This window comes from Monocercomonoides exilis, assembly GCF_001643675.1.
Source record: "Monocercomonoides exilis strain PA203 chromosome Unknown scaffold24-1337568, whole genome shotgun sequence".
NCBI lineage: Eukaryota > Preaxostyla > Oxymonadida > Polymastigidae > Monocercomonoides > Monocercomonoides exilis.
In genome coordinates this window covers 927,902-943,397 of record NW_027150569.1, presented here as the reverse complement: position 1 = coordinate 943,397, position 15,496 = coordinate 927,902, and the positions used below count along the sequence as shown (strand labels likewise).

At 42.8% G+C, this 15,496-nt stretch overlaps 3 protein-coding genes across 3 annotated transcripts; 1 reads left to right on the top strand and 2 right to left on the bottom strand.

Annotated features, from left to right (window-relative positions):
- Positions 1–32: 32 nt before the first annotated feature.
- MONOS_14737 (uncharacterized protein) lies at positions 33–5,923 on the bottom strand (the record flags this gene model as incomplete). The annotated part of the gene is made up of 3 exons (XM_067867565.1): positions 33–5,531; positions 5,585–5,665; positions 5,726–5,923. 3 exons carry the CDS (start codon positions 5,921–5,923, stop codon positions 210–212), a joined length of 5,601 nt encoding a protein of 1,866 aa, XP_067726965.1. The 3' UTR covers positions 33–209.
- MONOS_14738 (putative cyclase) lies at positions 5,797–8,859 on the bottom strand. The gene has a single exon (XM_067867566.1). It carries the CDS (start codon positions 8,539–8,541, stop codon positions 6,352–6,354), a length of 2,190 nt encoding a protein of 729 aa, XP_067726964.1. The 5' UTR covers positions 8,542–8,859; the 3' UTR covers positions 5,797–6,351.
- Positions 8,860–9,127: 268 nt separating this feature from the next.
- On the top strand, positions 9,128–15,426 carry MONOS_8301p2 (uncharacterized protein; the record flags this gene model as incomplete). Its single annotated transcript, XM_067878702.1, has 2 exons — positions 9,128–10,212; positions 10,611–15,426. 2 exons carry the CDS (start codon positions 9,128–9,130, stop codon positions 15,424–15,426), a joined length of 5,901 nt encoding a protein of 1,966 aa, XP_067726963.1.
- Positions 15,427–15,496: the final 70 nt, after the last annotated feature.

Sequence of the window (15,496 nt, the reverse complement as noted above, 5' to 3'; positions counted from 1 at the left end):
CTAGAGAAGAGAGTGCTCAAAAAAGCTTATGCTTTAAAGCCTTTTTCCATCAGCATTTTCTCTCTTTTCATAAGTTAACATTGTTCTTGAATGGTTAACTTAAATAAAAATACCCAATAAAAAATGAAAAAAATGAAATCAGCATAACAATTTTACTCAAGAAATAAGTATTTAAATTTAAAAAAAATTCCTCAATTAAAAATTACGCCTCATCTTTGTCTTCTTTCAACAACGAGAACATTATTTGTATTACCATGGCCATCATCACATGTTGGAAGCCAGGAACAGCATTGCCACACGCCGTCGATGATGAATTTGAGCTGATGCACACCGACTGTGAACGAAAGCTGGATGAGCCACTGATGGGATGTGCGGTCATAGCGGAATGGCAAGGGCTCTGTCCAGTCGTTGAAGTCTCCTGCAATCATCACTGACTCATTGGCGCCACTTGGCCAGACGAAGGGGACAAGCACGCGAAACGAGGAAGAGGAAGAAGAATGAGTAGTACAGTGGGTGTGAATCGATGAGGAGGACGAGGAAGAAGACGAGGAAGAGCAAAGGATCTCAGAATTCTGGGTGGGCATGCAGAGAAGTGAGGATGAAGAATTTGAAGGAGAACCAGAAGAAGACGATGAACAAGATGAAGAGGATGATAATGTGGATGAGGAAGAAGACGAAGATGAAGAGGAATTTGAAGCTGAAAGGGAAATGGACGAGGTATCTGAAGGATATCCAAGAGAAACATGGCACAATGTTTGCACATCGTTGGACATGACAGAACGAGAATCGCCAGCAGCAGCAGCAGTCTTCCTCTGATTGCGCTGCTGCGAAGCGAGCGAAGTGGACAGCGGCGTCTGGCAATGAAAAGCTGGGCGGCTGGCTTGTGACTGAAACTGCGACAGATGATAAGGACGAGGCCGGGGGTGCTGGTGAGGAAGCGGAAGCTGAAATGTCCACTGATCAGACATAAACTCCGAGTTTCGCCAATATTCGTCATTGTCTTTTTCTTTCTCTCTATCTCTTTCTTCCTCTTTTCCCCTTTCTCTCTCTCTTTCTCTCTCTCTTCCCCTGTCTCTTCCCCTTTCCTTCTCTTTCTCTTTCTCTTTCTCTTTCATTTGCACTTCCTTTCTGAATCCCAAGTTTCTTTCCCTCATCAATTCCTGTGCGTCTGCCTGTTCATTGAAGGAAGAAGGCAGAATGGCCGATCTTCCTTCTCTTCGTGTCAACGCCGCGTGGAACTCGCCGTGCTCAACAATCGACGGCGGCGAGGTGCGCGGCGAAGGCGGATGGAACAAGGCAAACGCTGCTCTGTCTTCAACAGCATTTGAAGGGGGAAAATGAGGGTATTGTGGCGAGGGTGATAGAATGGGGTGGGTTTGTGATGGAGTGAAGGAGGACAAGGAGTGTATGGTTGGGGTGTATGATGATGATGGATCTGAATCAGAGGAAGAAGAGGAAGAGGAGGAAGAAGAAGAAGAAGCGGAAGCTGAAGCGGAAACTGATGATGATGATGAAGAGGAAGAAGAAGATGATGATGATGAATTTTGCCTACTGCGCTGTGGCTGGCTTCTGTACTGAATGACACACGACGGCCATTTCGATTTGGTGTCATCGTCTTCGTCGTCGAACGGGATGAACGACGAGTTCTGTCTGTGCTTCTTTTCGCCAGCCGATGGAAGCGCTGTGAAGCTGCTTCCAGGCAGCGGCTGAAGTGAGGAAGAGTCAGAAAACAGAGAAGAATGAGAAGAATGAGAAGAATGAGAAGAATGAGAAGAAAGAGAGGAAGAGACAGAAGTGCAAACAGAGGAGTCGCAAGTGGATGAGTATGAAGAAGAGAGAGAAGAGGAATAGGAGGATGAGAATGCTACTGAAGATGAAGAGGCAGATGATGCAGAAGAAGCAGAGGATGGCGCAGAAGTGAAAGCAGGGAATGAAGAAGAAGAGGATGAGGATGAGGATGAAGCGAAGAAAGATGAATTGATTGTGTGTGGTGGGGTGCAAGAAAATGGCTGATATGTGGGCAGATGAGCGATTGAGCTCAGAAACGGCTGGGTTGGATGTGGTGGCGTTTCTCCGTCCGATTCGCCTGTGTGAAATTCGTGGAACATTTGCGCAGAAGCATCAGGGCGGTGCTCTTCAGCTGCCTTCTGCCGCTTGTGTTTGTGTTTGTGGGACAAGACAGAGGCAGTTGGCGTGTCTGAAGAAGGATCGAGGGAAAGAGGGATCGATGGCTGAGTAGGAGGAAGTGGGTAAGGCGCAGTTGATGATAAAGACTGCTGCCTCTGCTGCTGATGGCTCTTTGATTTCGCTTTCGGCTGCTCTTCTTTCTTTGTTTGTGATGTCACAAAAGGAGTACGGGAAGAAGAGGACGAAGAAGATGAAGGAGATGAAGAAGATGATGAAGTAGATGAATCCTTCAAATCATTCATGGTTTTCTTTTCATCCAAGTCATTTGAGCTCACTTTCTGCTCCTTTTCATTTCCAACTGACAAATCAGGCTTATCAATGCTTGATTCACAGTGCTCAATGGATGGAGACGCCGAGCAAGCGAGCTGCTGGTATCGAATCTGAGGAGCCATTCCAGCCTCATCTGCACTTTGTGACACATCAAATCCAGGCAGAGGAACAAGAGGAAACTGGCTTGGCGAGTGCGGAATCTGAAAGGCGTGGTCATCTGGCACAAATGACTGCACGAGGAAGGATGAGAGAGAAGAAGGATGGAGCGAAGGGCAGAGGTTGAAGGGGTCATAAAGAGGGTGTGTTGTGGAGGAGAAGGAGCGCCTGGTGCGGTGCGAGCATACACTATCTTTGGCGCTGATTTCTGTGAAGGAGGCAGACATAGCCAGCGACGGCGGTGTTGTGGACGCTGTTTCTGACTCCTTTTCAGACAGTGCTCTTCCTTTCTCTTCTTCTGCTTCTTCTCTGCTTTGCTCATTTTCTCTGCTTTTCCCCGTTTTTTGCTTTGGCTGCATGTCCAATGCCGATACAAATAGCGTCGATGGCTGTGTATTTGAGTGCGAGCAGAGCTGTCTGATGCCTGGAAAGTGCGCAATTGTCTGCTGTGACGGCAGATGCACCGCTGGATCGCCTGCTGCAAAGTGGTGTGTGGACGACTGCGACCTGCTGCGGGTCGAGAGCGAAATCACATTTCGGTTGCATTCACTCACAGCTGCATCGATGCGGCGGCGGAGTCCTCGTCGGGTGCCGCCGTCGCTGCCGCAGAGGGAGCGAGCAGCGACTGTGGAGAAGAAGAGAGAAGGAGGCGTGGCTGAACAGAAGGTGCGTGTGTCAATCCATCCCCAGCGGTGCCGATTGGCAGCGTATTGAGAGGACTGGAATGGAGAAGAAGAAGAAGATGATGATGATGATGAAGATGATGTTGGAGAACTACTTGATTGACTTTGTTCTTTCTCTTTAAGTTGAGGTTGCTGTGATTGAGATGAGGCAGAAGCAAATGGAGGAGAAGGCTGCTTCGAAAAAATAGAATATGCCCTCTTCATTTTCCTACGTGGTGAGTCGACAATTTTCTTTTGTGGTGAATTGAATGGAGGAGTTGTCAGGAAAGTGCTGCAGCCAGAAGGAGAGCTTGGGCAATACAACATTTGACGAGAAGATACAGTGGAAAAAGAGGAAGACGAAGACGAAGACGAAGATTTCATTGGCAACGAAGAAGAAGAAGAAGAGGAAGAGGAAGACGGGGCCAATGAAAATAATCCGTCTTCGTCGTCCACATCTTCGTCATCGTCACACACAAATATATTACAGAGATTTCCAAACTCGTCCTTTTGACGCGGTCTATGCTCGTTTGTGACAAAAGTGCTGCCTTCGACAAGAAATCTGTACAGAAACGTTCCTCTTGGAAAGAAGAATTCACCGTACCACACGCGCCTCTGCCCGTCCAGCTGCAGCGGAAGCGCACTCCGCCAGCCGTCTGCGCTGGTCACCACAGAAACTGAATGGACAGAAAAGGGGAAGAAGAAGAAAGCGCCGCAGTCGCCTTCGAATGCGGCGTTGTTGTTGATATTCCCGCAGCAGTCTGAAGAGTGCGCAAGAAATGGGTCAAAGTGCCAGTGGTAAAGAATACTAAGATCGCTGTCTGTAGACAGAGGAGATGCTGCTGGTGATGGGGGAGATGAATGAGCAGCTGGAAATGGTGCAGAGAGAGAAGACGAAGAAAGAGAAGGTTCATTTGATTTCTTTCCAGATAATGAAGAAGGATGAGCAATCACGTACTTGAATGATATTTCGCCTGGAGGCACATCAGTCACAGCCACCCATGCTTCTCGTTGGATGTCGCACAACATCCGCAGAGAAGGTTTCCATTGTGTGAAAGACCCAGCTATGAACACACTCGGATATTCGATATTTGGCTTTGCAACTACTGCTGCTGCTGACGCTGATGCAGATGCAGATGCAGAAGCAGAAGCTGTCTTGAATACAGAACAAGAAGGCGCAGAGGAAAAATTGCGCAAAGAATTCTGCAAGTACATCAAAGGCGACAGCGCTGCAGAACAAACGGAGCACATTGAATGGATGTGTCGGAAGGGCAGAACAAACACAGCATGTACTGTTCCTTGAGTGGCTGACAAATATCTTTGTATTGATTGAATCATGTTGAATGATTTCTGCTCCATTTCTTTCTCCAATCGAACAATTCCAGCAGGAACTTTTAAATATATGTCCATCGACTTTTCTTTGATACTGCTTGATAAAAATGCATTCTCAGATCCTTCTAAGTTGAAAGGCTTTTTCTCGTTTGATAGCACCAATGGTGAAGCAAAAAGAAGCTTCTGGAGATCAAACGTCTGATTCACTGAAGGAATGGAGCTTTCTGATGTGGATGCAAATGCAACTATCTGTCTGTTTTGTCCAGATTCTGCTACAGAAGTAAGTCCAGCAGATAAAGTGACTTTGTCAATTGATGTTGTTGATTCTGAAATGATATCATTTAGAATTGGATCGCTTTTAATTGTGGGATCTGGATTTGACATTTGAAATTTCGCTGACAAAGCTGGTGCTTGAGGAATTGTTTGTTGAAGTGGGGGACAAAGAGCTGTATTTGAATCACTACTAAGGAGTACGTTATTTGGTTGATCATGAGAAACAAGTGAAAATGCAAGCTGAGGTTGCATACTAGGAGACGAGTTGCCTTCGCATGACTCACGTGATAATGTGTGTGGTGTCCTTTCGCAGCGCAGAGAAGAGCATGGAGCTGGAGATGTTTCAGGTGAATGAGGCACTGGAGAAAAAGAGGGAAAGGCATTCCCAGACGAAGCATGCATGGAAGGAAGAAACTGTGCTTGCAAAGAAGCAATAGGAGTTTCAAGACGATTTGGAGTTATAATGTCTGAAGATTTTTGAGAATTTATTGATCCGGATGGTGAAGGATTTTCATACGAATCTGATTTAGGAGAATCTCCACAAATAGGAGATTCAACAAATCCTGATATTCTCGCAGGAGACAACGTTAGCACATTATTTACAACTCCTGTTGGAGTTGTGATCATCGGGTAATCTGGACTACACGTCCACTGAAATGTACAAAAAAAATTCATTGAAATCAATGAAAATGAGAAAGCCACACTTCGCCATCAACAATAAACTTGAAATAATGCTGTCCAAATGGAAGAACGAATACTACAACCCATTTGTTTCTTATTTCATTCTTCAAGATCATTGGGAAAAAGCATATTATTACTAAAAGTCAATAAAAAAGTGCCCAAACGTATGTAAGTGACATAGAATCCTCTTTCCAGTCATTAAATGTCCCTGCTATAAACACTCCTTTCCTAATAGGTGGTGGAGGAGCATCTAACAGGATTGTAACTTCCATACCAGGTAAAGAAGTCTCAGTATCAGAAAGTGCGTTATAGTATGAGTATATGTGCGATGCCCGGGGTCGATGGCATGTAGACATACTCATTACAGCGTGGTCTACAGTAATTTTTTCGTAGGAAAAGGGGTCTGGAGACAAAATTGCGAACTATTCTACTTCTCATGTCAAAAACTTTTTATCATGGGTCATAAATTATCAGAAAATATTTTCTTTTTGTTGAATAATCAGTGTGGAAATTTGTAAAAACAAATTGTGAGTTTTCTGTCTGATTTATAATGCAAGAAAAATCATATTTGACATAAAAATAAATTTCCAACAATCCAAAATAATATTGTTTAAAAATAATTTTTGTTAATGAGAAAAGTTTGCAATGAAATACAAAAAAATTAATAAGGATGAAGTCTTTAAAGAAAATTAAAATAACATTGTTGATTATCAAAATGCAAAATACACAAAAATTTGAAAAAAGTTGCGGCAAACAAATTGACGTGTGTAAATAATCAAATCAAGCTAGTTCAAGTATTGGTGCGCGCAGCAGAACCAGTGGATGAGCGTTCGTGATGGTGATAGTGTGAATGGTGATGTGACGGAGGCATTGTCATTGCAGAGCGCACTGTTGGCTTGCCATTAACTTCCCATAATCTGACAACATCGTCGCTTCCTTTCAGCTTCCTTGGCTCAACTTCTTTCAGAATAAAGTCCATCTCATCTTTGATAAGAAGCATCGTCTGCTCTGAAACAAGCACTTGGCCAGCGTCAGCCACGCCGCATATTTTGTTCGCAACCGACACTGAATCCCCGATCATTGTGTACTCCAGCCTTGTCTCAGCGCCCAGAAATCCAGCGATGGTTGGCCCTGTGTTGACGCCAAACCCAACACCCACCTCGTCCAGCCCGTGTGCCTGCCGCTCTTTGTTCCAGTTGTCTATCGAGTTTCTGCACTCTATCGCCGCATGCACCGCTTTTTTCGTGTTCGCAATGTGCATCTTCATCTCCTCCTCGGGCGTCATCGGCACAGACTGCCGAAACCGCGCCAGACTTCCGCTGCCTCCACTCCCACCCCAAATCCCGCTGCTGCTTCCTCCGCTCGACGAAAGCGATGCTCTGTCTCTGTCTCTGTCTCTCTCCATCGACGAGGCTGTGCCACCTCCCCCGCTCCCACTGCCCCCCATGCTGCCTCCGCCCATGCTACCACTCGCTCCACCGCAGCTGCTGCCTGTCCCGCTGCCAGCCAGCCCAGACGAAGAGCCAGACGCAGAAACAAGCGCCAGTCCACCTGAAGACGCAGACAGCGATGTTGATGACGAGTGGCCGACCAGCCCTCCTCCCCACGTGGCCATCATGCAGTCTCCGATGTACTTATCGAGCATCCCGTCGTGCTTGAAGACGATGTTCACCATCTTCTCGAAGAACTCGTTGAGGAACGTGAAAATCTCCTTCGGCTCTTTCGTCCGGCTCAGCGCTGTGAAGCCGCGAATATCGGCAAACAGCACAGACGCATACGGCACGTCCTGCGACTCGCGATGAAGTTCTCCGCCGGTCTGCTTCACTTTCTTCAGCAAATGGGGCGACAAGAAACGTGACAGGGATTCGTATTCGCGCTTTTCTCTCCGAATCTGCTGCACCATCCTCTGGTTGGACACCGCTGTGCCGATCGGAGTGGCCACAGATGTCAGCAGATTCAGGTCCTTCTGGTTAAATGCGCCAACCTTCGACGAATCCAAAAACAGAACCCCAACAACCTCGTCCTTTTTGCCAATAAGAGGCACAGCAAGGGCAGAGCGCACGCCAAGCGTGGTCATCGAGCTTGAAGGCAGCCAGCGCTTGTCATCGAGACAGTCTCCGGACAAAATAGCCTTTTTCTCTCTTCGCACTTTCTCGGCTAGAGATTGCGATACGGGAACCCCAGCGCCGCCTCCTCCATCTCCTTCGTCTGGATTCCGTTCTTTTGTCGTGTGGAGCTTTAGATCACCAGTGTCCATATCAACAAGCAAAACAACAGCTGCTTCTGCTGAGGGAAATAGTTCGAAAATCACTGAAATTGCATTTTGAATGATCATTCCTTCGCTCGCTTCAAGCCCTTCTCTGTTAAATAAGTAAGACGCGCGCAAACGTTCATAGTCCTGGCGTAACTCTTCTAAGTTTTCAATATCCGAAGCTGGTCGAAAATCAATATCTCCGGGATTCATGACAACCTGTTCATGCACTGGGACATAACGAGTTGCATGTCCTCCTGATTCTGGCCCTACTCTTGTAGACTCTATTTTAAACTCAATTTTCACATTTCCCAAAAGAATTATATCTCCGTGTCTAATTTGCACTCCAAAATCAGGTAGCTTTCCTGATTTAACTCCAAATTGTGGATATATTATTGAGGGATCTAATGCTTCGCTTTCATCCGGTTTTTCATATGATTCAACCTGTATATCTCTCACAACAGTTTTATTTCTGCTATAACAATCTTTTATAAAAAATTCTTGCTTTACATTGTAAATAACTGCATGAACTTTAGATATTGTTGAATCGCATATCGGGCAATTAGTTTTTTTTGCTCTACCAATGGTTGTACGAGGTAATGTTATTGCATAGTCATTCATTTTCATTTCTGGAGGGAAATGAAGGATGCCTGTTTTTCTAACGATGTCACTTGCTTCAAATGATCTGCTCATTGGGTCTGGTGCTGTTACTCCTCTATATCGTGTCATTTAAGTGAATGGAAACACCCCAAAATTAAAAAACTAATCAATGCTATTGATCAAAAGTATTTTTATTTTTTGAGTATCACTTTTAAAGATAGGAAGAAATATTTTTTTTTTGCTTTATGAGTTAAGTTCGACACAATTCTTTCAAAATATTTCTCGATTTTTTGATATTTCGATATTATGTTTCGCACGAAAAAGTTAGAATTAGAATAAACATATTTCAGAAACAGTTTGAAACAAATCATTTAATTATCATAAATGCAAGAATTCTGTCCCATATAACAATCACCACTTTTTAAAAACAATAATCTTTTGAATAAATGTTTTAATTGATTTTTTTGTTTTGTCATATTTTAAAAAATAATAATTAAAAATCGAACATTTCGATAATTGAATCACTTTTCTTCGAAAAAAGTTTTTCCTTTCACTTAATAAAAATGGAAACTTCAGACATCAAAAAGAAAAAAGTGTTCAACACAAACAATAAATTGCCTAAACATTTCATAGAAATACCAACTGAAAAATTTGTACTTCAGATCTCTGATAGATATAACTTTTTACAAACAATAAAAATTTACATATATTCTGGATGAGCGTGCATTTGTTTCTTTTTGCATGCTTGTACATAGCCGAGAAAATCGAAGGAAAACAGGCCGCACAGATTGCTTCGCTTGAAAATCAAGGCACAAGCGCGGATTCGCGCTTCCAATATTTCCAAGCCTGTTTGAATGGGAACAGAATAGAAGACGAACATTTCCTTGCGAAAAACACAGAAGCTAATGAACTCAAGCTTAACCTTTATCTTTGGGGAATAAGGTGGCAGAGCGGCGCATCTTCATCAATAAATACATTTTTTGGATTTTTCAATTCTTCGGTTGGACTGAAAAATGTGGCACTTGAATATTCTTCCTCGCCATTTGTTCTTATTACAGGCAAATCAAGCATAATGATGGATTCCTGCATTTCACGCCAAAAATCTGCATCTCCGTTTCATTTACAAAGTGGGTCAATCTGCCTCACAAACATGACTTTGATCCCCCAAAAGAATTTGAACCCTTCCAGTCTCGTATTTTCATCTGATGGTCCCAATTCAGCCATTTTGAGAAATTGCATCATGGCAGATTTGGCTGTCTCATCTTCGGACTATTTTCTTGTTTCAGGAAAGAGCAAAAACGAACAGATCAATGACTGCGCCTTCAGGAACATTTCTGTGAAGTCATTCAAAAGCAGTGATTATCTGATGGAGCATTCGTGTTTTCGAAGTTCGATGGAGAACTGCCTCATTTATTCTTGTGTGAATATCTTTGAAGGAGGGATTTCAAGTGGAGCTTTTTCTTCACAAGAGTTTGTTTGCAAAAATATTTCTTCACACTTTGGGAAAAGAGAGGCGAATGAACTTGAAAGAAAACAACGAATAGACACAACAGAAAGTCAATCCTTTTCATTGTGTGAATGGAGTGATTGCGCAGCACCACAAGGAGGTGCTCTTTATGTTCATGAAAATGCAAATGCTATTCTGACTGTTGAAAATTCTTCATTCACAAGATGCAACGCTTCTTCCACAAATGGAGGAGGAATATATGCATTGAAAATTGCAGAATGTGTTGTGCTCCATTCTTCATTTGTCGAATGCAATGCCGCAGCAATATCTTCCTGTGGAAGTGGAGGAATAATGTTTGATAATGTTTATACACAACCAGTTGTCAACGATTGTTTATTTTATAATTGTTTATCTAATGAAGATGGAGGAGCATTTACACTTTATCAAACAAAAACTCAAAGACAGAAAATGTGCGTTGTTAATTCGTTTTTGATAACTGTCGATGCAATAGTTCTGAACATAGTGTAGGAGGAGCAATTCTTCATTGGGTTCCTTCTGATAAAGTTGTCATTTCAAATTGTTTATTTTGTCATTGCTTTGCAATGTGTGGAGGAGGTGCTGTATTTCAACAAATCAATACGAATAATAATGGAATTTTGTTTTATTTTTGTTTTTTTCACAATAATACCTGCGTGAAAGGAGGGCACGATATTGTCCTTCATGATTCAACATCTAATAATATTGACCTAAGCTGCTATTCGACGAGACAAACATCAAATAGAGTCAGCACGGATTATGATTCAATTGCTGATAAAAGTGAATGGCTTCGAAACGATTTTGGAAGAACCAGATATGTCTCATCAGCCCAAACAGAGCCCAATGCTAAAGACACATATGCATGTGGGCTGGATGAATCTCATGCATGCAGCACGATCAGTCGTTGTCTTACTCAGCTAATTCCAGGCATTGTAACTGATGTGGAGATATTCAGCGGAACAACAATTGAAACAAATAGATTTGATTGTGGAGTCAACACTTATGCAATTTACGGTCAAAGCGATATGAGCACAACAATGCAAACAGAATTAGATGCAGCTGGGTTATCTCTTTTTTCAGTCTCAACAGGCACATTGACTGCCAGAGACTTTGTTCTTGTGCATGACTCGTCTCATCCGAATAACCGTGGGTCAAGGCTGTTTGAGATAAGTGGAGCAGGGGAAATATCAATAAGAAGATTGAATATATCTTTTGGGAGCGAACAATCAACAGAAACAGCATTTTCGATAGAACTGATAAATGTTCAGAGTGGGATGTTTCAGATGGGACATGTGAACTGGGCAAAGATGATTTCCAGAAATTCATTGTTTTCGCTTTCTTCGACAAATGAGATTTCCTTGACACTTTTAGTATGTTCCTTTGATGGAATTGAAAGGACAACAAGCGGAGCAGCAGTGATGTCGTTTTCGAATGACAAGGCGAATATCGATCTGAATTTATGCACATTTGAAGGATGTGGAAGCACAACATCAGCTGATGGAGGCTCGATGATGCTGTGTGCAGGGAATGAGAATGAAGTGAAGGTGAAAGATGGAGCTTTTGATGGGTGCTATTGCTCTGCATCGTACGGACTAGGTGGAGGAATTCTTCTTCGATTATTGAATGAAAATCCAGATTTCTTGATTTCTTCTTCCGTTGGCACAAACACGGCCAAATGGGGAAGAGACATCTTCGTCTTATCGCCCAATCTGGAAGAAACTGCAACTTCAAGAAAAATTGCATGTGTAACCTCATCATCAGATTCTGTTGACAAAGTGCGAGGATATGACAATGGAAATACGAGCGTCGCTATTCCTCTGTGCATCTATCTCCTTCCAACCCCAGAAGAAATATATGTGAGTAATACTGAGGCATCCGATCACTCACATTGTGGAATCGTCCAATTCCCTTGTTTGACAATGAAGCACTCACTCACACGTCAAACAGAAACAAAGAAAGTTGTTGTGAGTGGAATGATTTTGATGAACGATGAATTGACCTTTGCTGAACAGAAGCATGAGATCAGAGGAAATGATGATCAAAGTGGTTGGACTGTGTCTGATGCCAGCTCACCATTAAACTCAGCAATGACAACAGCAAGTTTTGAAACAGAATTATCAAAACTCATCTTCTCTCTTCCATCTTCTCTTTCATCGCGCTCAACTTTCATTTCTTCTTCTTCTTCATCACTGACTTTGTCTCAATGTTCTTTAACTCTTCAAGATCCTTCATCAGAATTGACATTTCTGTTCTTGTCAGTTGAGTCAGGGATCCTGATAATCGACAAATTCTCAGCTTCATCAATCGCTTTGAGTGGAAGTCCATTGATCTCTTTGTCAGGAAGCAGCACAGAGGCAGAGTTTATGAATACTCCCTGGCTGAACATGACGAACAGCAATTTTACAGAAATCGAAAGGGCAGCTGGAAGTGGAGGCTGTGTGAGCTTTGACAACGGCCATGATGAAAATTCAAATGCAGAAATAAATATTGAAGAATGTGATTTTGATGGATGCTCTGTGATGGCTGATGAAAGCAGAGGAGGGGCTTTAAATGCTCAGTTGAAAGGGAATACTCAATTGAATATTGTTTCGTGCACATTCACAGGATGCGCAGCACCAGCTGGAGAAGAGAAGACTGGCTTTGGGGGAGGGCTGGCGCTGAAGTTGATTGATGACGATTCTTCGTTTGTGATCTCGTCCCCTGTTTTTGATGCAGACAAGCCAAATGTTGCGAAATATGGAAATGATGTGTTTGTTGAATCATCGAATTTGACAAAGAGTCTCACAAACACTTCTCTTCCATTTGTGACTGAGAATCTGTCTGATATTTCATTGAATTCCCTGAGAGGCTTTGATGGAAATGACACAACGAATGCCATTCCGCTGATTTATTTCTGGCTCTCACTCGGCTCAGAGATATTTATTGGGAGCGAAGGAAGAGATATGCACGCCTGTGGATTCTCAGATTATCCTTGCTTGTCAATTGACTATTCGTTAATGAGATTGTCAGAAGGAAATGAAAGGAATGTCAGCATCATTGGAAAAGGATATCTTCGGAAAAGTGTTGATGTGAGTGGAGCTTCAATAAAATCGAAGGATAGCAGCAGCATTTGCTCTTTGGAATGTAACTCTTCACTTGAAGGAGCAGAAGGAATGGCAATGAAGATTCAGGGTATTACCAATTTCGAACTGATAAGCTTCGTTGTTCCATTGTCATTCACAAGTGGAGTCAATGTTTTGTTGCATATTGGATCAAGTGAAGGACTGCTGACTCTGAAAGACTGCTCATTCACCAAGAAAGGAGATGACAGAGAAGAAGTGACTCATTATGGGCTTATCAATGCAGAAGGAGGGACAGTTGTGTTGGAATTAGTGACAATGCAATCACTTTGCTTTTCAAAAGATGTTATTTCTGTGCAGCCAACAACGATTTTGAGGATAAAAAACCTGACGATGAAGAATGTTGAGCTGGATGGGGCAAGCGGATTGAGCATAACAAAGAGTTCAAGAAGAGAAAACAATGAAATTGAACAAGATGTTGTTATTGAGTGGAGTTTGTTTGAAGAAGTCACCCAGAACACAACAGATGATATTCCCATCATTCGACATGACAATGATGAAGAGCCTTTGAAAATGGTGATACGAAACACAACGATGAAGAAATGTGGGGGAACGAGGTGTGGAAAGGGAGGAGGGATGTTTTGCATGTTGAATGAAGGAGGAAGCTTCGACTGCTTATTTTGCACGATTTCTGAGTGCTTCTGCTCAACCACAGGAAGAGGCGGGTGGCTGTTTCTGGAATGCACCTCGACAGCCGAGCAGCCTCTGAATTTTGTGCTGTCAAATATCACGTTCGTAGATAACTCTGCATTGAGGGGGAGAGACGTGTATATTCGATGCCACTCAATTGATGCACAAATAGTTGAAGGGCAATTCTTGCTGGATTTCAGAGCACCATTTGCGAAAGAGCTGGCGATGTGGGGCTGCACAACAGACTCGTTTGTGGATGAAGAAGATCTTCTGCTGAGGGTTATGAGATACCAGAGTGAGACGATATTTGTGTCTTCAGTTGCAAACAATCATGGAGACAGCAAGCGATGTGGAGAGTTCAGCGCGCCTTGTCGTTCATTGAATGCGGGTGTTCAGCACATTATTCCTTCATCATACTCACAGCTACTGATCTCAGAGGAATCGGTAATCAATAGGGGATGTGATGCTCGTGATGTGATCATTCGCTCATTAAAATCTCCTTCAGTTGCCTTTGTGTATCTGAACTCAACAATTGGTGATGAGGGCAGTCTTATCAGGACATCGGGAAACGTTAGGATTGAAAGATTGAAGTTCAGCGTTGGTCAGTTGTTTTCGTATTCAGGCAGTTCAATCATTCATGAAGCAAACGGACAACTTTCTCTTTCATTTGTTGATTTTTCTTCAATTGGAGAGTCAAATGGTATTGAAGCTGTTGTTCTGAATTCATCATTGCTGAGCATTGAAAGTGGAATTCTTCACATTGACAACTGCTCAGTGTCACTCCTTTCATTCAAGAAGCCTTCATTTCTGTTGAGTGGAGATGAGATTTCGTTGACGAATGTGAAACTAGAACAGATTGAATCAATGGCAAATGTTTTTGAGCTTGGGCAATGTGGAGGTGTTGTGTTTAATGGAGCATGTGCAGATGGAGTGAAGCTGTCAGAAGGCTGTATCATTGGTATTAACAGCTCAACCTCAGGAGCAATTTCTATTGGAAGCGCCTCATTCAAGAACTGCTCGAGGAATTCGGAAGGAGCTTCTGTTCTCTCTGCTTCTTCATCTTCTGCTGAAATCGTTCTTTCAAATTGTTCTTGTGAAAGCTGCAATTCTCTGTCTGACAAAGGAGGCATTATTGATGTTAATGAACTGAGGAATGTTTCAATGAACTTGTGCCAATTTTCAGGAATGGTTGCCAAAGAAAGTGAAAGCGGGAATGATAACGCATTTGAAGAAATATGTGAATGGAATGGATCGCTTGTCCATTCTGAAAACTCCGATTTACAGATGGTTGAAATTAAAATAGAGAATTCATCGAAAGGAGGAATATCGATAAAAGGAGGAAAGACTGTAATCGAGATGGGAATGCTGGCAAATAACAATCCTTTCGTTGAAAAATATCCTTCTCTTCGTCAGAATATTATTTGTTCAGATTCTGCTTCACTGACCATTTCGAGCTTGAAAGGAGGAGATGGGTTGAAAGACAATTCTTCGCTTTGGATTTTGAATGATGGATGCACACTCGGTGGAATTGCAGGTGAAAGATCATCGCCTTTGTTCATTCCCAGACTGGAAGAAGTTTCTGTGAATGAAAGTGGAAGCAACATTGAATTGAAATTCAAGGGTTCACTTCTTCTTCCTTGTGATCTATCGTTCAGGCTTGAGTATAACACAGGGGATGTAGAATTGGTTGAGACATATGAATTTGAGGAAAGCAGTTTTGTGTCAGAAACAGAAGTGATAGGCACGATTCCTTCCAGACAAGATAACAACGGTTGCGGATGAGACGGAGGTGTCAGTGGTGATTTTGTTTGGAAAGCAATTGGCAGAGACTTCTCCACAGATTCTGAAGAAC